Source organism: Triticum urartu, chromosome 7 (assembly GCF_003073215.2).
Source record: "Triticum urartu cultivar G1812 chromosome 7, Tu2.1, whole genome shotgun sequence".
Taxonomy (NCBI): Eukaryota; Viridiplantae; Streptophyta; class Magnoliopsida; order Poales; family Poaceae; genus Triticum; species Triticum urartu.
In genome coordinates this window covers 192,303,982-192,325,099 of record NC_053028.1, presented here as the reverse complement: position 1 = coordinate 192,325,099, position 21,118 = coordinate 192,303,982, and the positions used below count along the sequence as shown (strand labels likewise).

At 48.5% G+C, this 21,118-nt stretch overlaps 1 protein-coding gene across 1 annotated transcript; it reads left to right on the top strand.

Moving 5' to 3' along the window:
- Positions 1-13,869: 13,869 nt before the first annotated feature.
- LOC125519270 (protein-tyrosine-phosphatase IBR5) lies at positions 13,870-19,713 on the top strand. Its single transcript, XM_048684131.1, has 5 exons — positions 13,870-14,275; positions 18,012-18,111; positions 18,361-18,418; positions 18,514-18,620; positions 19,133-19,713. The coding sequence occupies exons 1-5, from the start codon at positions 14,027-14,029 to the stop codon at positions 19,414-19,416; spliced, it is 798 nt and encodes a 265-aa protein (XP_048540088.1). The 5' UTR covers positions 13,870-14,026; the 3' UTR covers positions 19,417-19,713.
- The last annotated feature ends 1,405 nt before the right edge of the window (positions 19,714-21,118 follow it).

The window sequence follows — 21,118 nt, the reverse complement described above, 5'->3', positions numbered from 1 at the left end:
GGTTTCATCATCCGATGACTCCAAGACGCACTCCTCCCGTGAAGACGAGGAGGGGGAAGAAGAGACCTCTCCCCCTCCAGCGGGGGAAGGGAAGAAAAGGAATGCCGCCCCAACTGGGGAGGCCGAAGGGTCCAAGAAGGGGAAAACCCTTCCTCCGGGCTACTCCACCAATGCCGACGACGGCTAAGAGGAGTGGCCACTCAGGGCCAAGCCCCTGGCGAAATCGTAAGTATCCGGATACCAGAGTGATTCATAGTATTCCTCCATTGCACAGCTTTTCCTTACGTCGAACATGTTTATGCAGTCCACCCAAAGACCGGCTCGACGTGTCATCTAGCGGTTCCCTGGATTCGTCGGATGTGAATTTGCTTCTGACGGCTACCTCCCCCCACCCTACAGACGACGCTGAGGTGGCGTCCCAACAGGTTCCAAGCCAGGAGGAGGTGGTCCTGGAGGCGCCGCAAGGCGACCTCCCGGACTCCAGGCGTAAAGGGGATAGAACCCCCAAGGGCTCCAAGTCCGGCCTTGATCCGGACACCGTGCCGGAACCTTCAACGGTTCCGGACTCCGGTAGGCAGCCTACCGAGCCAGCAACCTCCGTCCAACCGGAGGCACCGGACAATTTGCTGGAGGTGCTTAACGGCGCCTCCATCGACGAGGAGCACCGCACTATTATGAGTGCGGTGATCCAGAAGGTTCAGTCCGCCAAGAGCGGACTGACTGAAGCCTGTGCCAGCCTTCTAACAGGCTTTGAGGTAAGTAAAGAATATGTAAAAATATTACCGCATAGACAGTAGCCCCTGATGCTCTGTTCGGCGTTCGGAAAGAAAAGCCGAATAGAGGATCTAATAACATTCGCAGGAGTCTAGCATAATTAAGTCAAGATGTGTATGCAGGCTTCGCTGCTGGCCTCCACCGCACTGACTGCGGAGGTGGATACGCTGAAGTAAAACCTCGTGCGGTCCGAGAACGAGCTCGGCCATGCCAAGAGGCAACTCGGGGAGAAGGAAGGTAAGTAATACCTTTCGCAAGTATATAGAGAAGATGTGGTTGCAAAAAATGACAGGATCAACGTGCTATTATAGGGGCCACGACCGAGGTGGCAACACTTAAGAAAGCGTTGTCCGAGGCCGAAAATAGAGCGACCGCGGAGCGCATAGAGAGAGGGAAGCAGGAGGCGCGGGTGGAGGAGGTGCAGAAAGAGCTCCAGGCTCTCATGAAAAAACACGAGAGTTTGGAGCTTGACTCAAAGACACAAGCGTCCGAGCTTGCGCCAGCCCTCGAAAGCGCGAAGTCTGCCAAGGCTGAAGCCCAGAAAGCCCTCCAAGAAATTGAAGCGATGAAGAAGATAGCGGCGGGTAAGGCATTCATTATTCAAAGCAAGCACGTGAAAGTGAATTACTTGTTACTTACCCGAGTCCGGAGCTCTCCAGGAGCATTCGCAGATTTGCCCCGCAGTGCGTCCGATGCCGCCGCCTACTACCGATCTGAGGAGGGGAGCTCGACGGAGAAGGTGTTCTGGTCTCAGTATGCTGAGGCCGAACACCAGGTGCCTTTGAGCGACCAGCTAAAGCAAATGGTCGAGCTCCACAAGGTGGCCGAACAGGCCATAAAGGGCCTCATAGTTCGGCTTTGGCCTGGAGAGGCTCTGCCTGGGAGCTACTTCGCCACTTCGGGCTGGTGAGGCGGCTGGTGGATGCGTGTCCATGGCTTGAAGTAATCAAGCACTCCATCTTCATCGAGGGTGCCCGTAGGGCGCTTGCCCGTGCTAAAGTGCACTGGGGCAAGATGGATGCGGAGAAGCTGGTGAAAGACAGGCCGCCGCCGGGCAAGGAGCATCGCGTCCCAGAGCGTATTATGAGGGCGTCCTGAAGGGTGCCTGCCTTATAGCGGATGAATGCTCCAAAGATGTAATTTTTGAGTAAACTCGCATTTGTGATCCTGTACGTTGAAAACTTGTTCATATGCGCTAAGCAACGCTTTTGAATTTAAAATATTACCTTCTGTGCGGCCGTTTATCAAATTTGAGAGATGGCGAGTCATCGGCTTCTGCCCCCATGCCACGAGTGCTGGGGTGTTTGGGATAAACATGAGCGCTCTTTTTCCCATTCTTGGGTCCTCCGAGGGAGGCGTCAACACAACGAACAAGGCAATCGGACTATAATGCTTGAACACTCTCACTTAGCCATAGAATTCTATAATTTTAAATTTCGGCGAAGCCCCTAGTGTTCAGAAGACCGAGTTCGGGGCGCAATCCACGCCTAGGCCGGACAAAGCCGACTCCTCGCTCTAAGCGGCATAAGTCTTTAGGGACTCGAAAACCTCTCGAACAGCGACCAGCTCTCGCCTCATCATGACGGTAAGTTTTAGCTTTCTCTACTGAGGTGCTTAGCCCAGCTCAACTGGGGCACAATCGCAGTAGTTCTCCTAGTGCTACCTTAGCCGATATAATGGAACGTAAGGTACCAAAACATAGGAGCCGGGCAAACCAAACTATTGACCCAAGACATGATTCGGAGCCGATGCATATAATGCTATAAGTTTGGGGTGCCGCACTTGTGAAAGTGTTCGGACTTCTCACACCGTATTGTGGGGTACTTAAGCCCCTGGCGTATTGGCCATACCAAAGTGTACGGGTGCAACATGTCATTAATGAACATATATTCGTAAAAAAGAGTAATGCAATAATAGACGGAAGCTATGCATTGTTTATTTAAAAAAGCTGCGATCAAAGCAGAACGATACAAATAGTGCAATAAGCAAAAGATGGGACTATTTAACATGTCCTTTCCAGGGGCGAGCTGCGGAATGGTATGTAAAACAGGTATATTGCTCGTTATAGAGACCACCTTAGAGTTCCATAGTGCGGCGTAGCTTTCTGCTCCACTGGTTTTTGTATCGTTTGTGCGGCAATTGTACTGTCGGACAAGCCTTCTGAAGAATGGAGTCCTGAAAATAAGAGAAAATTAAGAAATCGGCAGCCCCTAGTGCGGTTTAAGCTGCGTTTCGGGCATGCCGTGATGGTGCCCCTCCCCCTGTGCCCATGGTATTTCCAGAGCGTAGTTATGTACGCGCAACACTGGTTTCGCAAGTTCGCGGGGGTTGGGGTTGGGGCCGCATTGCTACGCTTGCTCGAACGTGCCAGGCGGTCTTGTTGTGGGTTGCTCCGGGCACGCTTGGCAGTGTCCGGACGTTTAATGGACGGACTGGAGAATTGCCTTGAGAGGTTGCTTTGTACTTCCTCTGCGAGAGCCGCCGTATGCTCCTCCGTTCGGAGAGAGCGTTCGGTGTTTCCATTGACCGTAATGACTCCTCGAGGGCCTGGCATCTTGAGCTTAAGGTATGCGTAGTGCGGAACCGCATTGAACTTGGCAAATGCGGTTCGCCCGAGCAGTGCGTGATAGCCACTACGGAACGGAACTATGTCGAAGATTAACTCCTCGCTTCGGAAATTATCCGGAGATCAGAAGACCACTTCAAGTGTAACTGAGCCTGTACAGTTGGCCTCTACACCTGGTATGACGCCTTTAAAGGTCGTTTTAGTGGGTTTAATCCTTGAGGGATCGATGCCCATTTTCCGCACTGTATCCTGGTAAAGCAGGTTCAGGCTGCTGCCGCCGTCCATAAGGACTCTAGTGAGGTGAAATCCGTCAATAATTGGGTCTAGAACCAATGCGGCGAATCCGCCATGACGGATACTAGTGGGGTGGTCCCTTCGATCAAAAGTGATCGGACAGGAAGACCATGGGTTGAACTTTGGGGCGACTGGCTCCATCGCGTATACGTCCCTTAACGCACGCTTCCGCTCCCTCTTTGGGATGTGGGTTGCGTATATCATGTTCACCGTTCGCACTTGTGGGGGGAAGCCCTTCTATCCACTATTGTTCGGCGGCCGGGGCTCTTCCTCGTCATCGCTATGCAGCCCATTGTCTCTGCTTTCGGCATTTAACTTGCCTGCCTGCTTGAACACCCAACAATCCTGTTGGTGTGATTGGCTGGTTTTTTGGGGGTGCCATGTATCTGGCATGAGCGGTCGAGTATTCAGTCCAAACTGGATGGGCCCGGAGTATTTCTTTTGAATGGCTTTTTCCACTGACTGGGTTTAGAGCCTCTGAATCCGGCATTAACTGCCGTATCCTTAGCATTGTCGCCGTTAATGCGGCGCTTTTGCTTGTTGCGACGCGACCTGCCACTGCTGTCCTTGGTATCCGAATTACCAGGGCTCTTGGTCATGTTATTGCTGCGAGCTAGCCAGCTGTCTTCTCCCACGCAAAAGCGGGTCATAAGTGTCGTGAGGGCTGCCATAGATTTCGGCTTTTCCTGTCCTAGGTGCTGTGCAAGCCACTCGTCGCAGATGTTATGCTTGAAGGCTGCTAGGGCCTCTGTGTCCGGACAGTCGACGATTTGATTTTTCTTGGTTAGGAACCGTGTCCAGAATTGTCTGGCCGATTCCTCTGGCTGCTGAATTATGTAGCTAAGGTCATCGGCGTCTGGTGGTCGCACATAAGTTCCCTGGAAATTGTCGAGGAATGCGGTTCCCAGGTCCTCCCAACAACCAATTGATTCTGTTGGCAAGCTATTAAGCCAATGCCGAGCTGGTCCTTTAAGCTTGAGTGGGAGGTATTTGATGGCGTGTAGGTCATCACCGCGGGCCATGTGGATATGAAGGAGATAGTCCTCGATCCATACCGCAGGATCTGTTGTGCCATCGTATGATTCGATGTTCACGGGTTTGAAACCCTCGGGGATTTGATGATCCATTACTTCATCTGTGAAGCATAGTGGGTGTGCGGCGCCTCTGTATTGGGCTATATCACGACGCAGCTCAAACGAGCTTTGTCTACTGTGTTCGGCCCGGCCGGATTTACTGTATCCGGAGTGACGATTACCGTCTCGTGCCGTGGGGCGCCCATGCGATCCGTAGATCGGTCTTGTTTGCCTTGCCTTGTCCTCCAATATATCTCATAGGTCTGGCGCGTTTTCCCGTGCCTTGGTATTTTTTGAGCGGCATCGGGGTGCGGCTTGAGTGGAGGGCCAAGAGGCCTCTCTGTCGCGGCCATGGGGTGGCCGGTCGGCCGCATCATGCGCTGGTGATGTAGGTTTAGGTGCTTCCTCCTCTAATCGGGGTAGCAACCTGCGCTTTGGGTAGCTCTTGGAGGGGCGTTCGAGTTCATACTCTTCGGCCGCAAGGACTTCAGTCCATCTGTCGGCTAGCAAATCTTGATCAGCTCTAAGCTGTTGTTGTTTTTTCTTGAGGCTGCTCGCCATGGCCATAAGCCTGCGTTTGAAACGCTCTTGTTCGACGGGATCCTCCGGCACGACAAATTCGTCGTCGTCGAGGCTTGCCTCGTCTTCGGAGGGAGGCATATAATTATCGTCCTCGACCTCTCTGTCTGCCGCTCTCTCATGAGGGCTGGCTTCTCCATCCTCCTGTGCTGAATCTTGCTGGAGGTGGTTGTCTTCGGCACTGTCCGGGGTGTTATTATCTTCCATGCCGGAATCACCATTTTTGCTTTGGCGGGATTTAGAGCGGCGCCGCTGACGCCGGTGCTTAGGCTGCTTCTTGGAGGGGTCATCCTCCGCTGTTCCATCGCCATTGCCTTCTTTTGGGGTGTCCACCATGTATATATCATACGACGAGGTGGCTTTCCAGTGCCCTATAGGCGCTGGTTCTTGATCGTCTACTGCATCGGCGTCCATACCATCGATGTCTTCGGAGTCGAAGTCGAGCATGTCGGTTAAATCATCGACAGTGGCTACAAAGTGGGTGGTGGGTGGGCTTTGAATTTCTTCATCATCCGCATCCCAACCTTGCTGACCATAGTCCGGCCAGGGCTCTCCTGATAAAGAGAGATACTTTAGTGAATTCAGAATATCGCCGAAGGGTGAGTGCTAAAAGATGTCCGCGATGGTGAACTCCATGATCGGCGCCCAATCGGGTTCGATCAGTAGGGGCGCGGAGGGCTCGGAGTCTGGAGAGGAGTCCGGCTCCTTGGAGTCACGGGCTTCGCAGAGAATAGGGCTAGTGTTCGGCTCGATCGCCATAGAGATTGCAGCCCCCAAGGCGGTGTCCAACCACCCATCCTCGATTGGCGCAGTTGGCTCCGAATTAAGGGTCGGAGCTGATGCGGGTGCGGCCTCCAGGGCACTGTTCGGCGGCAGAGCTAGATCATGCCCATCGTGACAGTGCGGCACGCTCGGCTGCGGCTCGAATCCGTCGAAGATCAAGTCTCCGCGGAGGTCGGCCGTGTAGCTCAAACTTCCAAATCTGACCTGATGGCCAGGGGCGTAGCTTTCGATCTGCTCCAGATGACCAAGCGAATTGGCCCGCAGTGTAAAGCCGCCGAATACGAAGATTTGTTCGGGGAGAAAGGTCTCACCCTGGATCGCATCGCTGTTGATGATCGGAGAAGCCATCGGGCCTAAAAGTGACGACACAGAGGAACTCTCAATGAAAGCACCAATGTCGGTGTCAAAACGGCGGATCTCGGGTAGGGGGTCCCGAACTGTGCGTCTAGGCGGATGGTAACAGGAGACAAGGGACACGATGTTTTTACCCAGGTTCGGGCCCTCTCGATGGAGGTAAAACCCTACTCCTTCTTGATTAATATTGATGATATGGGTAGTACAAGAGTAGATCTACCGCGAGATCAAGGAGGCTAAACCCTAGAAGCTAGCCTATGGTATGATTGTTGTTCATACGGACTAAAACCCTCCGGTTTATATAGACACCGGAGAGGGCTAGTGTTACATAGAGTCGGTTACAATGGTAGGAGATCTACATATCCGTATCGCCAAGCTTGCCTTCCACGCCAAGGAAAGTCCCTTCCGGACACAGGACAAAGTCTTCAATCTTGTATCTTCATAGTCCAGGAGTCAGGCCAAAGGTATAGTCCGGCTATCCGGACACCCCCTAATCCAGGACTCCCTCAGAGGTCTTGGAAGAGTTTGACATTGCTTAGTGCTGAAGCTGATCTGCAGGACGATGGCTTCACCGAAAGATTCAAGTTTGACTCAACTCCTCCAAGGAATGCTCACTTGCGTCGGACTCCCTCACTTGAAGACTCTGACTATTCGTCCTCAGCTGCGACAGTGAATGCCAGAGTCATCGATGACCAAGATGATGCAACTTCACCTCCTCCAACTTCAGCGCGTGTCGACACTGCACCAAGTTCTTCTGCACCACCGGACCTCAACGACGACCCTGCTGCCTCGCCTACACCTCATGGGAACGAGTAGGCGCTCTATGTCTTCAAACCTTTTTGGCCCTTACTGACAAAAGGGGGAGAAGCATATGAGTTGATAGTCTTCAAGCGGGTCCATATGGGTGGTTGCTTTACTTTTTGCTACTTTTGCCAAGTGCTTACAACTCTCGCTTTTCGATACATTTGGTTCTTTGAGTTGTAACACTTAAACTCGATGGTCGTCTGCTACTTATTTGCTATTCTGTGATGCGATGATAAATTCCGCACGTGCGATGATAACTTCCGCACTTAGGTCATTTTGCAGACGTCCATTTTTCATTATGCATGTCATTATCTTCGTTATATCAAATCATGCATGATGAATTGTCATCATAAGTTGAAAAGGATCTCCACAAGTACAACCTGCCATGTGCATTTGCATTCCAAAAGCAAATTACTTATATGCACATCTTCAGGGGGAGCCTTTGCCACTTATGAGGACAATACATTATCCGTTACAATTTCACATATTTTATTCCCCGTTGAAAACTTCAACCAGTTTGTCATCAATCACCAAAAAGGGGGAGATTGTAAGTGCATCTAGTGCCACCCCTAGTTGGTTTTGGAGTATTGACGACAAATCTGGTTGAGGGACTAATGTGTTTGTGAGAACTGCAGGATAACACAGGTAGAAGTCCCTCATTGATTCGGTTTTCCTACCAGAGATGACCCCTAAAAATGTATGAAGACATTGAAGTCAAAGGTGGTATGTGAAGACATTCACATTGAGGACTATGACAAAAGAAGACATCGTGTGAAGACTATGGAGCGCAAAGACTTAGTTGTTTCGTCGTTCTTTTTCTTGTTTGTTGGGTCATAGGAACCATCGTACTGTTAAGTGGGGTCCAAGTGAACCAGTCAGAATGATTGAAGTGATGCTTAACCAAAATCCTATGTCTTCGAGTGAAGACAATGAGAGCAAATCTTATCCAGAGCTGGATAAGTCAGCTTTTGAAAGATCGTGGATGTCGCCTAGAGGGGGGGGGTGAATAGGCGTTTTAAAATAATTACGATTTAGGCTTGAACAAATGCGGAATAAACCTAGCGGTTAATTTGTCAAGCACAAAACCTAAAACAACTAGACTCACCTATGTGCACCAACAACTTATGCTAAGCAAGATAATCAACTATGTGATAGAAAGATATATGACAAGAAACAATATGGCTATCACAAAGTAAAGTGCATAAGTAAAGAGCTCGGGTAAGAGATAACCGAGGCATGCGGAGACGATGATGTATCCCGAAGTTCACACCCTTGCGGATGCTAATCTCCGTTTGGAGCGGTGTGGAGGCACAATGCTCCCCAAGAAGCCACTAGGGCCACCGTAATCTCCTCACGCCCTCGCACAATGCAAGATGCCGTGATTCCACTAAGGGACCCTTGAGGGCGGTCACCGAACCCATACAAATAGCAACCCTTGGGGGCGGTCACCGAACCCGTACACTTTAGCAACCCTTGGGGGCGGTCACCGGAACCCGTCAAATTGCTCGGGGCGATCTCCACAACCTAATTGGAGACCCCGACGCTTGCCCGGAGCTTTACACCACAATGATTGAGCTCTGAACAACACCAACCGTCTAGGGCGCCAAGGCACCCAAGAGGAACAAGCTCTAGGGTGCCCAAACACCCAAGAGTAATAAGCTTCTCAAATTTCACTTCCACGTATCACCGTGGAGAACTCAAACCGATGCACCAAATGCAATGGCAAGGGCACACAGAGTGCCCAAGTCCTTCTCTCTCAAATCCCACCGGAGCAACTAATGCTAGGAGGAAAATGAGAGGAAGAACAAGAAGGAGAACACCAAGAACTCCAAGATCTAGATCCAAGGGGTTCCCCTCACATAGAGGAGAAAGTGATTGGTGGAAATGTGGATCTAGATCTCCTCTCTCTTTTCCCTCAAAAACTAGCAAGAATTCATGGAGGGATTGAGAGTTAGCAAGCTCAAAGAAGGTCAACAATGGGGGAAGAACACGAGCTCAAAAGGTTAGGTTCAATGGGGAAGAAGACCCCCTTTTATAGGAGGGGGAAAATCCAACCGTTATGTGCTCAGCCCGCACACGAGCGGTACTACCGCTCCTGGTCCCGGTACAACCGGGACTCACAGTATACGTGCAGAACCCTACCAGGCGGTACAACCGGGCGACCAGGCGGTAGCACCGGTTGAGAAGAACAACCGGACCAACCGCCCAGCCACCGCTCAACCACCACATAGGAACAGAAGGGAGTCACCCCTGAGTGCGGTAGTCGAGCGGTACCGGGCCGGTGCAACCGCATGGCCTTGAGCGCTCGGGCGGCTAAGTCCTGAGCGGTAGAACCGCTCCGGACACCGGTGGTACCGGTACGACCGGACCAACCGGGCCACCACCGCCCGAGTACCGCATCAAAACAGAGGCCTGACCGGTACTTGGGCGGTGCCTGGCCGGAACAACCGCCCAAGACTTTGCTGAGCAAGTTGGCGGTACCACCGCCCGGAAGCAGCGGTACAACGGCTGAGAGCTCCAAGCGGTACTACCGCTGGGGCACGCGGTACTACCGCTGGGACCAGATAAAAACCACTCTCAAGAAAACCAGAACTGCCATAACTTCTGCATATGAGCTCCGAATTGAGCAAACTCAAGCTTGTTGGAAACAAGACGACGAGTAGCATCAAAATTGTGACTGGATATAGTAAGAAGAGGCAGGGGAGGTATGCCAACAAATAGAGGAGTGAAACCTCCAACCGAGAAGAACCGGCAAAACCTCCAACATCGAAAACATCATAGAAGATGCATGTGAACTCCGTTTTCGATGAACTCGAGCTTGTCATCAAGATGACCATAAGATCTAAGACTCACAAAGAGAACCAAACAAGAACCAATAAAGATGATGCAAGGATGCAATGGTTTGAACTCTCTACGAACGATACGATCAAGCTACTCATCGAGAGCCCCCCTTGATAGTACGGCAATCGATCCTATAACCCGGTCTCCCAACTACCTTCATGAGACCGGTAAAATAGAAAACCTATCAAGGGCAAACCTTTGCCTTGCACATGGTCCACTTGAGCTAGATGATGACAATCTTGACTCCCTCAAGTTGGACCACCTTTCTTGATTGTGTTGACTCGATGAAGACTAGTTGATTGCTCCCCCATATTCCACTATGGGTGAGCCACTCTTCCGCACATCTTCACAAGTCCATTATCACCACAAAGGACGGCAAGCTTCAAGCATTTGATCTCTTCGTGATGCTCCACTTGAACTTGCACACCGCAACCTAACCCCACAAAGAACTCTCACGAAGACCATGGGTTAGTACACAAAGCGTAATTGACAATTCTTACCATACCATGGGATCACTTGATCCCTCTCGGTACATCTTCTGCGCTTTGTGAGTTGATCAACTTGATTCACTCTTGACTTAGTCTTGATCAACCTTGAACCTTTCCAATTCTCTTCATTTGAATGATGTCTTGAAGGTAGGCATGAATGATCACACAATCTTCTTCTTCAAGACATGCTTGCAATAAGCTCAACTCTCGCATGACCAATCTTTGGATAATTCCTTGAATAACACCTTGGTCGACACAAACTCTCCTTGAAATCAACACATGCACTCCAAGAAAAGCCTATGGACAAAACCTTCAAATATAACTCAAGGAAACCATTAGTCCATAGAGATTGTCATCAATTACCAAAACCAAACATGGGGGCACCGCATGTTCTTTCAGCTTTGCTTGTAGCCCAAGTAAAGTTGCCGTGTGTGTTTGAAATCTGACCGTTGGAACACGTGTCAGTTCCTTAGTGACCCAGGGTCATTTCGGACAAATCAGGTCGGGTTGCCTAGTGGCTATAAATAGCCCACCCCCCTACAACCATAAACGGTTGGCTGCTCAGAGTTAGTGTACGGCTTTTATCGTTTGAGAGCAACCCACCTCGAAGCCTTTGAGAGAGAATTCCTTGCGAGGACAAAGCCCTAAACACCCAGAGCCAAAGAGTGTTAGGCATCACTGAAGTCTTCCTGTCTGTGTGATCTGAAGACTTATTACACTTGAGGACTGTGAATCCTCCAGCCGGTTAGGCGTCGCGTTTTGAGCATCCAAGAGTCATTGTGGACCGTCGGTGAACGAAGTCTGTGAAGGTTTGGAAGTCTACCTTGAAGACTTACCAGAGTGATTGGGCGAGGACTGGGTGTCCTTAGCTCAAGGGGAATAAGGTGAAGACGCGGTCTTCTGAGTTGAATCTCAGCCTCCCTAACCAGACGTACAGTTGTCACAGCAACTGGAACTGGTCCAACAAATCATTTTCTTCAATGAGTCATTGGTTCCATTCTTCCCATCTCTTTATTTGCAGATTGGTCCTTATGAAGTCATTGCCTGCTTGCATTATCTATTTTGTCTTCACTGTGTGGCTGCTTGTTCTGTTTGGCTTCGTACTATCTTCCATCCTGATCTATACTGCCTAGTTGCTATTAGTCTTTGTGCTTTCATCTCATTGAATACTTGACTATGGCTTGCTTAGTGTAGTCTACCTCCCGCTGCATGGTAATAGGTTTGTTTCTATCATTTGTCTTCGAAACTTCCATGTTTTGGAGACTTTCATAAAAATCGCCTATTCACCCCCCTCTAGTCGATCACTAGCACTTTCATGTACATGTCAGGGTGGACGTCGACCGACTTGCTCTCCCTAATGGCGGCTGCCACCTGCTTGACGACATCAGTCATGCTGCTGAAGACGCTCAGCTCGTCCTCCATCAAGTCGCCCCTCTTTCTCTTTCTATCAAGCACATGAATGTGATCATCACCCTTATCAGCAACATAAAGGTTGATGGTGTCTGACTCAGACTCATGGGTGTCTGGATAGTCATGCATAGGCAAACTGAGCGGGCTCACTGGACCCATGGCATGCTTGTCGGTTTCCAACCCAAAGTAGAAGATCTACATCTGCGGGGTAGTTCTGGATGAGTGTGTTGGGAAACTCAGTGTCCTTGGGGTGGTCCTAATAATAAATAAACACATCGTAGTTAGGTGTGATTGGCATGTCAGACATGCTTGAACAAGTGGTATGTGAGCTAACCGGTGTGTGGCCTTGGTAACGATCTGACTCCAGAAGTGGCGTGTAAGTGTCCTGATCCCATGATGCACCACTAATGTCTCTAAGCTTGGACACTCTGATCCTTCTCGCTCTTCACTTTCTGAGGTGGTTGTAGACCTGGGTCAAGGTGACCTCTTGGCCACATAACTCAAACACTTGCTTGGCAATAGAGTTCAAGTGTACCTCCTTGAAGCCCCGCCAGTCCTCAATCCACTGGCTATGATATCACACATCTTATTAAGCACGATCGTAGACAGGAACGACTGCCGTTTCATCGAGTTACCCCTTCCCCATCTTTCTTTGCCTTCACAATCTTGATGGCTGCCTTTTGTGTAGCAACAACAACATTAGGCACAACCGACACAAATATTGTAGGCACAAATGGTGGAAGGATAGCAGACTCCTTGAAGACATCTGAACCCGGAGGCATCTTCTCCTTGATAATAGGCTGGGAGTCGTTTACATAGGACGGTGGGAAGTGGCTCTCGGGCATATTGGTTGACTAAATTTTTACATGCTCATGTATTACAAGCATTAGTATCAGCAAGAGTGGAACACACGACATATGGACGGGATGAACAAGCACTAAACATGAACTACGAACGAGCACTAAACATAGACAATAAGCATTGTACACACAGATCATTGAGTTCAACACAACATCCTATGACTGTTCTTCGATCTCATGGCATACCATGGAGTTCAACACACTACCATATCTATGATAGTATCATCCTTGCCGACATGAAAACAATACGAAGCTCATCAAATCCTACAAGCAAAGAATCCATCACCACTAGCCACCACAATATCACATTCTCATATATCAACAGTGTACAATGCTACAACATGCTCACAGATCCACTCGTAGCACATGCCTACATATCTAGCTAGAACCAGTTGAGAGGGGGAGTGATCGAACTCACAGCCAGGAGCGCGCGGAACCCGTCGAAGAAGAGGAGGACACGAATCGCCGCTGCCGTGTACCATCGGTCGAAAAAGAAGCATCTCTTACCTGCTTGTCGGTCTCGATCCACGTGAGAGGGAGAGCTCAAAAGGGGAGAACAGTGGAGGGAGTTTGGGCGGTGAGGTGTGCGTGGCTATATAGGGCTACCGATTCGGCAGGAGGTGGCCCTGATTCCTCCCGCCGCTTTTTCAAAGACGCGTGTGAGCTCACACCATCTCCGTGTTCGCATGAGCTCGACGCCGCGTACTAGTTCACTGCATCGCCGAATCTAGCTGAGAGGAAACATACGATTCAACATTCAACCGTTCCTAACGGACCTGGCTGCCGTGCAGGTCAAACGGTAAATGCAAGCTATCAAATGGGCATTTTGCATCACACGGACCTGGTTAGCCTGTATGCGTGACAGAGATGACCGGTCACCGTCGGCGCAGCGCTTACCGAAACCTGGAACAACTTCGACGCGACCTCCGCCCTTGATCCTCAGGAATGATCCAGGTTCCTCCGTCACCTCGCCACGCCACCTCGCTTTGACCCGTCTGTTTCCGTGGGCGCCCGCCCGCCCAACCGATCCGATCTACTACTACTAAACAAAATCCACAAAAGATCTTGCAGAAATTAAAAATAGGAAACGGAAACGCCCCCCTCTCTCTCTTCCAGCTCCTCCTCCACGCCACCCCGATTCGATCACTCCCCGAGCAGAATCCCCCCGATTCGATCACCGGCGAGGAGAGGAGGGAGGGGATGAGGAAGCGGGAGCGGGAGAACCCGTGCGGGATCTGCGGGCACTACCACAAGTACGAGGAGGGGGAGCCGTGCGGGGTGTGCGGCCACCGCCCGCCGGCGCTGGGGCCCGCCGGGGCGGCGGCCGCGCCGCGGCAGGAGTCGGCGTTCCCCTCGGAGATACTCAAGGACTTCCTCTTCCTCGGCAGCTACGACAACGCCTCCCGCTCCGAGCTCCTCAAGACCATCGGCATCTCCCACATCCTCAACGTACGCGATCTTCTGCTTATTAAGCTTATTACATGGATGGATGGATGCATGGCTTTCCATTTCCTGCGCTGGGCCGTGCGGTTGGGTTTGGGAATGGTAGATTCCTGCTTCTATCCGATCGGGTTTGGTTGCTCCGGACCTGATTCGCGATGTAGGACTTTCGCAACAATATAGGATTATAGCGTGAGGAATTGATTGGATGTTCGTTTTGTCAAAAGCTTTTCCACAGTAAACTGATAGTGATGCCGTGACAATATGGGGGCAACGTTTAGTGTTCCAGCTATTTAGGGCAGCTCCAACGCGCCGACACAAACGGGCGCTGGTTTTGTCTGCTTTTTGTCCATTTGGGTCGGCGTCCGCACCGTCAGTGTTTGGGTGGTCAGTGCGCCCAACAGGCCGACACATTTTCGTTCGCGCGGCCGGTATGAGGCCATATTTTTGCACTGTTTTTGCATACATATCAAAAACATTGCCCAAAGCTTGCATAATTCATAACCAAATAAAATTATCATAGTCTTACAACCAAATAAAAATCTCATAGTTTACAAACCAAATGATATTTAAATTGTCACAAATACATTTGAAAGAAAAGAGCCGATACATCTATTGATTGCCAAGGTGAGCCCACATATGCTCAACCAAATCATCTTGTTGTAGTTGAATGTGAGTTGCCTAATCACACATTTCATGATGAAATTGGGTGAACTGTGCAAACGTCTCCGCTCCTCCATGATCAGGCACAACATTTTCACCCTCCCTGGTCGAAGATTTCATCCTCCCGCTCATCCTCTATGATCATGTTGTGGATGATCACAAAAGCAGTCATCACCTCCCACAACTTCTTGGTGCTCCAAGTTCTAGCAGGATACCGAACGATGCCCCATCGAGATTGAAGAACACCAAAAGCACACTCCACATCCTCCCTAGCACTCTCTTATTCTTGGGAAAATCTTTGCCTCTTCTTTCCTATCGGGTTGGGGATTGTCCTCACAAGAGTAGTCCACTGAGGATAGATACCATCAGCTAGGTAGTATCCTTTGTTGTAGTGGTGGCCATTGATCTCAACATTGACCTCTGGGCAGTTGCCTTCTGCAAGCCTTCCGAACACCGGAGAACGCTGAAGCATGTTGATGCTATTGTGAGAGCTGGCCATGCCGAAAAAAGAGTACCAAATCCAAAGATCTTGTGAAGCCACGGCCTCAAGGATGACAATGCAAGCTTTCACATGGCCCCTATACTGCCCCTGTCAAGCAGATGGATAGTTCTTCCACTTCCAGTGCATATAATCTATGCTACCAAGCATCCCTGGAAAGCCTCTATCTGCATTGATCGCCAACAACCAGGCTGTATCTGCATCAGTTGGCTATCTCAAGTACTTCGGGCCAAACACTGCTACCAAAGCCTTGCAGAACTTGTACATGGATTCTAGGCACATGGACTCACTCATGCGGACATACTCATCAATAAGATCACCGGGTATTCTGTATGCAAGCATCTGAATAGCTGCAATGCATTTTTGATAAGAGGAGAAGCCAACTTTTCCCAGGGCATTCCCCTTGCATACGAAATGATCATCGTACGCCACCACCCCCTTCTGAATACAATCGAACACATGTAGCCATCTGGAAGTGGCGCTGGAATAGCTTGTGTTTGAAGAGCGGGGAAGAGGACTTGACCTAGTCTTCCCAGAGAGAGGCAATGGCCGCTCTCTCTGTGTCGATTCAACACCGGACAATGGCCTGGGATCAAGCCCCTAAACATCAGTCGCTTCCTAGCAATGTGGTCATGGACGACCAAAGTAGCAACCACAAACTCCTCATCGTCCGAATCGCAAATGAAGTTGTTGAAAAAGTATTCATCGCCACTATCCATTTGTACCTTGCGGGTGAAACATAGAACACCTTGCGGGCGTGGTTGAAGAAGCCGGTCGGTGAAGAGCCCCGCGCCTCTCCCAAACCCGGCAGTAGGCCTGTCGGCATGGAGGCGACCGTGGCGGCGAACGCCGAGTGAGGACGCCGGACTTGGAGTGTTGCCGGCGGCGGTGGAGGCGAGGGGGGTGGCGTGGTTGAGGGGGTGCTACGACGGCGGCGAAAACAGGCCACCAATGCCGGCAAGAGCGGCCGTCGGGTGCGGTGTGCTGCTGCGGGAGGTTTGTGGGTGCGGGCGTCGGCCTGGGCAGCGTCCAACTGGCCGGAACTGGGCGACGGCGACGAGGGCGGGGTGGCCGGGTGTCTTGGCTGTGGATGGGAGAGGGGGAGAATGGCCAATGTGCCATCGACTGACGGGCTAGGAGGAGGACAAGGACGGGCATCGCGCCCGTCCATGCCTTGTCTGCGCTGACGCAAACCTGGCCCAAATTTGAGCCTGAAATGGGTCGCGCCCGGACAAAAAGCAGACGCTCGCCCGTTTGTGTCGGCGCGTTGGGCCATGGTTTGTGTCCGTTTCGATCCAAACGGACGCGTGCGAACCAGAATGCGTCAGCGCGTTGGAGTTGCTTAGTTTCTCCAGCTTGTATTGTTGAAGGTGATGGGAGGCAAATGTTTGGAAATGTTCATGTGTTGCTTCCTCTGCTTATACAGTCTACATAGTCCATCACAGGTGTGCTGCATGGAGTTTAGTTGGATCTGTGAATTTCAGGGGTGCATATTTCCAATGTTTCTGTGAGACTTCCTGTAGTTTAAACTTGGCGCTCTAGAGCCCATAGTTCATTAAGGCAACGGCTGCTGCCCTGTACACGAACGACTAAAGACGCTGAGGGGTTTGTCGGATTGCGATGGTGAGGTAAGATGAAATGAAACAGGCAGATGAGAGAGAAAGTGACAATATAATGTTTGGCAGAGAGAGCATTGAGAGCGGGAGATATTTCTTTTTGTATCTCCTCTTTTTAGGATCCACATGAAGGTGTATTTGGGTGAGTATGCAGACCATAATTTCAAACAATACTCCTTTTTTATGAGCCATGTGAATATTTGGGTGGGTATGCATACCGTAATTTCAAATAATAATAGAGGTGTCCAAGATACCTAATTTTTTTACAAAAACAACCCGCCTTACCCTGTGTGGTCGCCTTCGCCATGTGGCGCATACATTGGCCGTGCGGAAGGGCGACTGAACTGGCAGGGGGTGATATAGTTGTGGAGATTTTGAATCGGAGGAGGTGGAGGATACAAGAGGAAGAGAATGGGTGAGGACAGAGAGGGAGGTGGAGGAGCATTGTATATCCTGCGATTCTGTTTTTAGTTAGCGTCTTTAGCCATGATTTCTTTGCTCACGTTATATATGTGTGGTTTGTGAACATGCCAGGTTAATAAGTACTGGAATGGTAACTTGTGATTGGGATAGACACTACAGTTGGATTGAATAGTTGGAGGCCTTGGTTGTTTAGTTGTACATCGATGTCTTACTGAGATTTGTCAATAGGTCAATGATAAGTTGATAACTAGGCAAATGCGGACCAGCTAGCTGATATGTTACCTTGGACTGGTCCTCCATCGCTTAGATGTGTCATCTGAAACATTGCAAATATTCGTGTTCTGTTTGAAGAAGGAATGATATCTTACCAGCTCTTTGCCTGGCTGTGTCACTGGCGGACTGTGCAGTGGTAAAACCCTTACTAACCGACTTTGCCTGATCCTCTTTTGTTTAAACATGTGTCACATGTCATTCTGAAACTTCTCAAATATTCTTGCTCTGTTTGAAACTGAAATGATATTTTACAATGCTCTCTACCTGACAGACTGTACCCTTATGCCAAAACCTTTACCGGAACTCTTTTACTTATCACTGCCTTCAAGACGACAAGACTTTGCAGTTTGATGATGCAATCCAATTCCTAGGTATGGTGCTGTTCTTCTAGTCACCAGCCTACAACAAATAGGCACAAATGATGCTTACCATTTCCATTGTTCCATCCTGCAAGCTTGGCATTTGTTTTTTGTGGCAGACATTCACTTTCTTTTAGCATAAAACATTCTTCACTCTCAATCTCCCAGTCTGCCTAGCATCCCATATTTAACATAGGTTTATCTGGTGCTCAGTCAATAAGTACATCCTATACGTACTCATTTTGTTGTTTTCAACTTCAGAACAATGCGAGAGGGATAAAGCACGAGTGCTAGTCCATTGCATGTCAGGGAAAAGTAGGTGTGTACGTATAACATTAGTTCTCTTTAGCAGTCATTGTTTTTGACATTGTTAGGACATCTTTGATTAATGCATTCAAAATTCACATTGATCAGGTCAGCTGCATTTGTAGTAGCCTTCTTGATGAAGTCCAGAGGCTGGCGACTTGCACAATGTTTTCAGTGGGTGAAAGAACGGAGGCCACAAGTGCAACTGGCTGATGGTAACTTTTATAATTTACACTTGTACAAAACTTCTGCTGACATTCAAGATGAATTATTATGAGAAACTAGAAGAAAATAAGGTTGAATTGTATGCTGTAATTGTTCTTCTCTGATTCCAATATCTGAATTGGAGAACTTAAATCTTCATTGCTGTATTACACCCTAGTTGGTAACATCAAATTAAAAAAAGCATGGTAGCAAATAGCGTGAAAATTATGAGAGAGGCTGGAATTATGTTTACCTGACGTGTGCATATTTCAAAGGTTTGATATGGCCAAGACACAGTGAGCACCGATTTCTTCTGATCAGTTTCCACTCATTGAAAGCATGAAAAGGCAAGAAGTAAACAATTAAGCTATCATGTATAAAGAACTCTATAGTTGTTAGTTGAGCTACTACAAAAGCTTGCATTTTGAAAATGAAATCACACTGTAGTGCATTTGGATTATGTACTAGTTGTATGAAATTCATGGTGGGCTAAAGAAAGTTATTTACGTTTTTCTTTCTACAGCGGCACAGCAGCAGTTGATTGAGTATGAGCAGAAGCTTTTCAGTTGCAATGTTGCTCCAACGGATTCATTCCCTTCTCTTGGATTTGGTTTTCCGAAGCCGTCTGGTGATGTCCAGGTGCCTATCTTTAACCAGCAGGCTCCAGGGTCCATCTTTGAGCGGGTCAGCCCGAATAACATCCCGAGTAATTTCACATTTGGGGCCACCGAAGCTAAGCTCCCGGATGGCAGTAACTTCGGTGTGGTCAACTTGGCTGGGACTGATAGCATGATGGACAGCTCCTAGGTTACTACTATTGCAATGCTATAAACGGATCAGCTGCCCATTTAGTCAGATTTCTTGGAACATTTTGAATTTCTGGGAAGGAAGGTTGCATTCTTTGTACGAGGCTTCTTACAATATGTGCAAGCATTTTGGCCGTTGTGATGTTCTGCAGTTTAACATGCACGTGCGCTTTTGTTCAACTTTGTAGAGTAATTCAGGTGAACTGAAATTACGCTAGAAAGTTTGAGTAGAAGTATCATATGTGGCTGTTAAATTGTACAGATTCGTGTCTCAAGAAAGTACAGCTCAAAATCTATACATGTTGCCCTAAACTTATTTTTTGATCGCACGGAGAATGCATATACATGTATTTCGTGCACGCCGCTACCTGGAAGAAAAATGGATTTTGAACATACGGAACAGCGTGAGCGTGTTGCAGAGATTGGATGAATCCGTTCCATGCTAGCGGCTAGCCAGAGCATCTCCAGACGCCGTACAGAGGATTGAATGTTACTCCCTCGTCCCATAATGTAAGAACGTCTTAATTATGTTCCTCTATCTTATAATGCAAGACGTCTCATGATGTTAGAATGTTTTACATTATGAAACAGATAATGTAAGACAGGATTGAATGTTACTGTCCGTCTCATAATGTAAGAACGTCTTACATTATGTTCCTTCATCTTATAATGCAAGAAGTCCCATGATATAAGAACATTTTACATTATAAAACGGATAATATAAGACGTTCTATAATGTAAGATCATTCTCGTCCCATAATGTAAGAACGTCTTACGTTATGGGATGAAGGGAGTAGCATTTTAAGATCCTACATGTAGCTTGCCAGCAAGATAAACATAATGCAACGCATCAAATCGAATTTTGTTTTTAAAAGAGTGTACTTTCAACTTTGTTGAAAAATCATTTTTTTTATGTTTGACCGTATTTATATAATAATACATCAGAAGTTACGTCATCAAATTAGTAGCATTAGATTAATGACAATATATATTTTCATAATATATCTATTTGGTTTCACAAATATTGATATATTTTTGCATAAACTCGGTCAAACTTTGAGATAGTTTGACTCTCCAATAAAGTTGGAAGTACATTATTTCAAAGACGGATGGAGTATGTATATATAAGTTCAAGATTTGTTTATAAAAATCTTCGAAGTCGCATGTATCTAACTAAAATCATGCAGGTAAGACATAGTACTTTGTAGGGTTTCTCGTCATGCATAGGCGATGCCGAGATTTGGTGTGGGGTTCTTCGTATCGATTCAACGACAACGACTGCGGCTCAAGGGAGCTGGTCCTGAGGGGCAGCTCACAAAGACTTCCCGACTGTCGTCAATAAGGCCAGGCCGACTCTCGTATGAGAGGGCAACAGCAGGCATCGACTGTTCATTTTGGCAGTGACAGTGGTAGTTCGGTGGTCCAGGACCTCAATGTAATTTTTATTATATTTGGGATGTTTTATACTTATTATGAACATTTATAATAGATAGGATCCTTACAAAAACAAAAGAAAAAAATGATAGGGATGGTTAGAGTATCTATCTTTACTATCTAAAAAAGATTTTGATTTCCTATTTAAGCCACTCACGAAGTCACGATTCGCTTCCCACCTTCATCCAATACTTCCTCCTCCATTTTTGATTTTTTTTCTTACACCTTTGGTTTTTTCCCATTGGTTTTCATTGAAAACTGCACACGTC

Bases quoted from the DNA above. Each gene is read 5' to 3' on its own strand.
- LOC125519270 (XM_048684131.1), top strand. From the start codon at position 14,027: ATGAGGAAGCGGGAGCGGGAGAACCCGTGCGGGATCTGCGGGCACTAC. The intron at 14,276-18,011 runs GTACGCGATCTT...TCTACCTGACAG, and splicing joins GCATCTCCCACATCCTCAAC to ACTGTACCCTTATGCCAAAA. The intron at 18,112-18,360 runs GTATGGTGCTGT...TTTCAACTTCAG, and splicing joins TGATGCAATCCAATTCCTAG to AACAATGCGAGAGGGATAAA.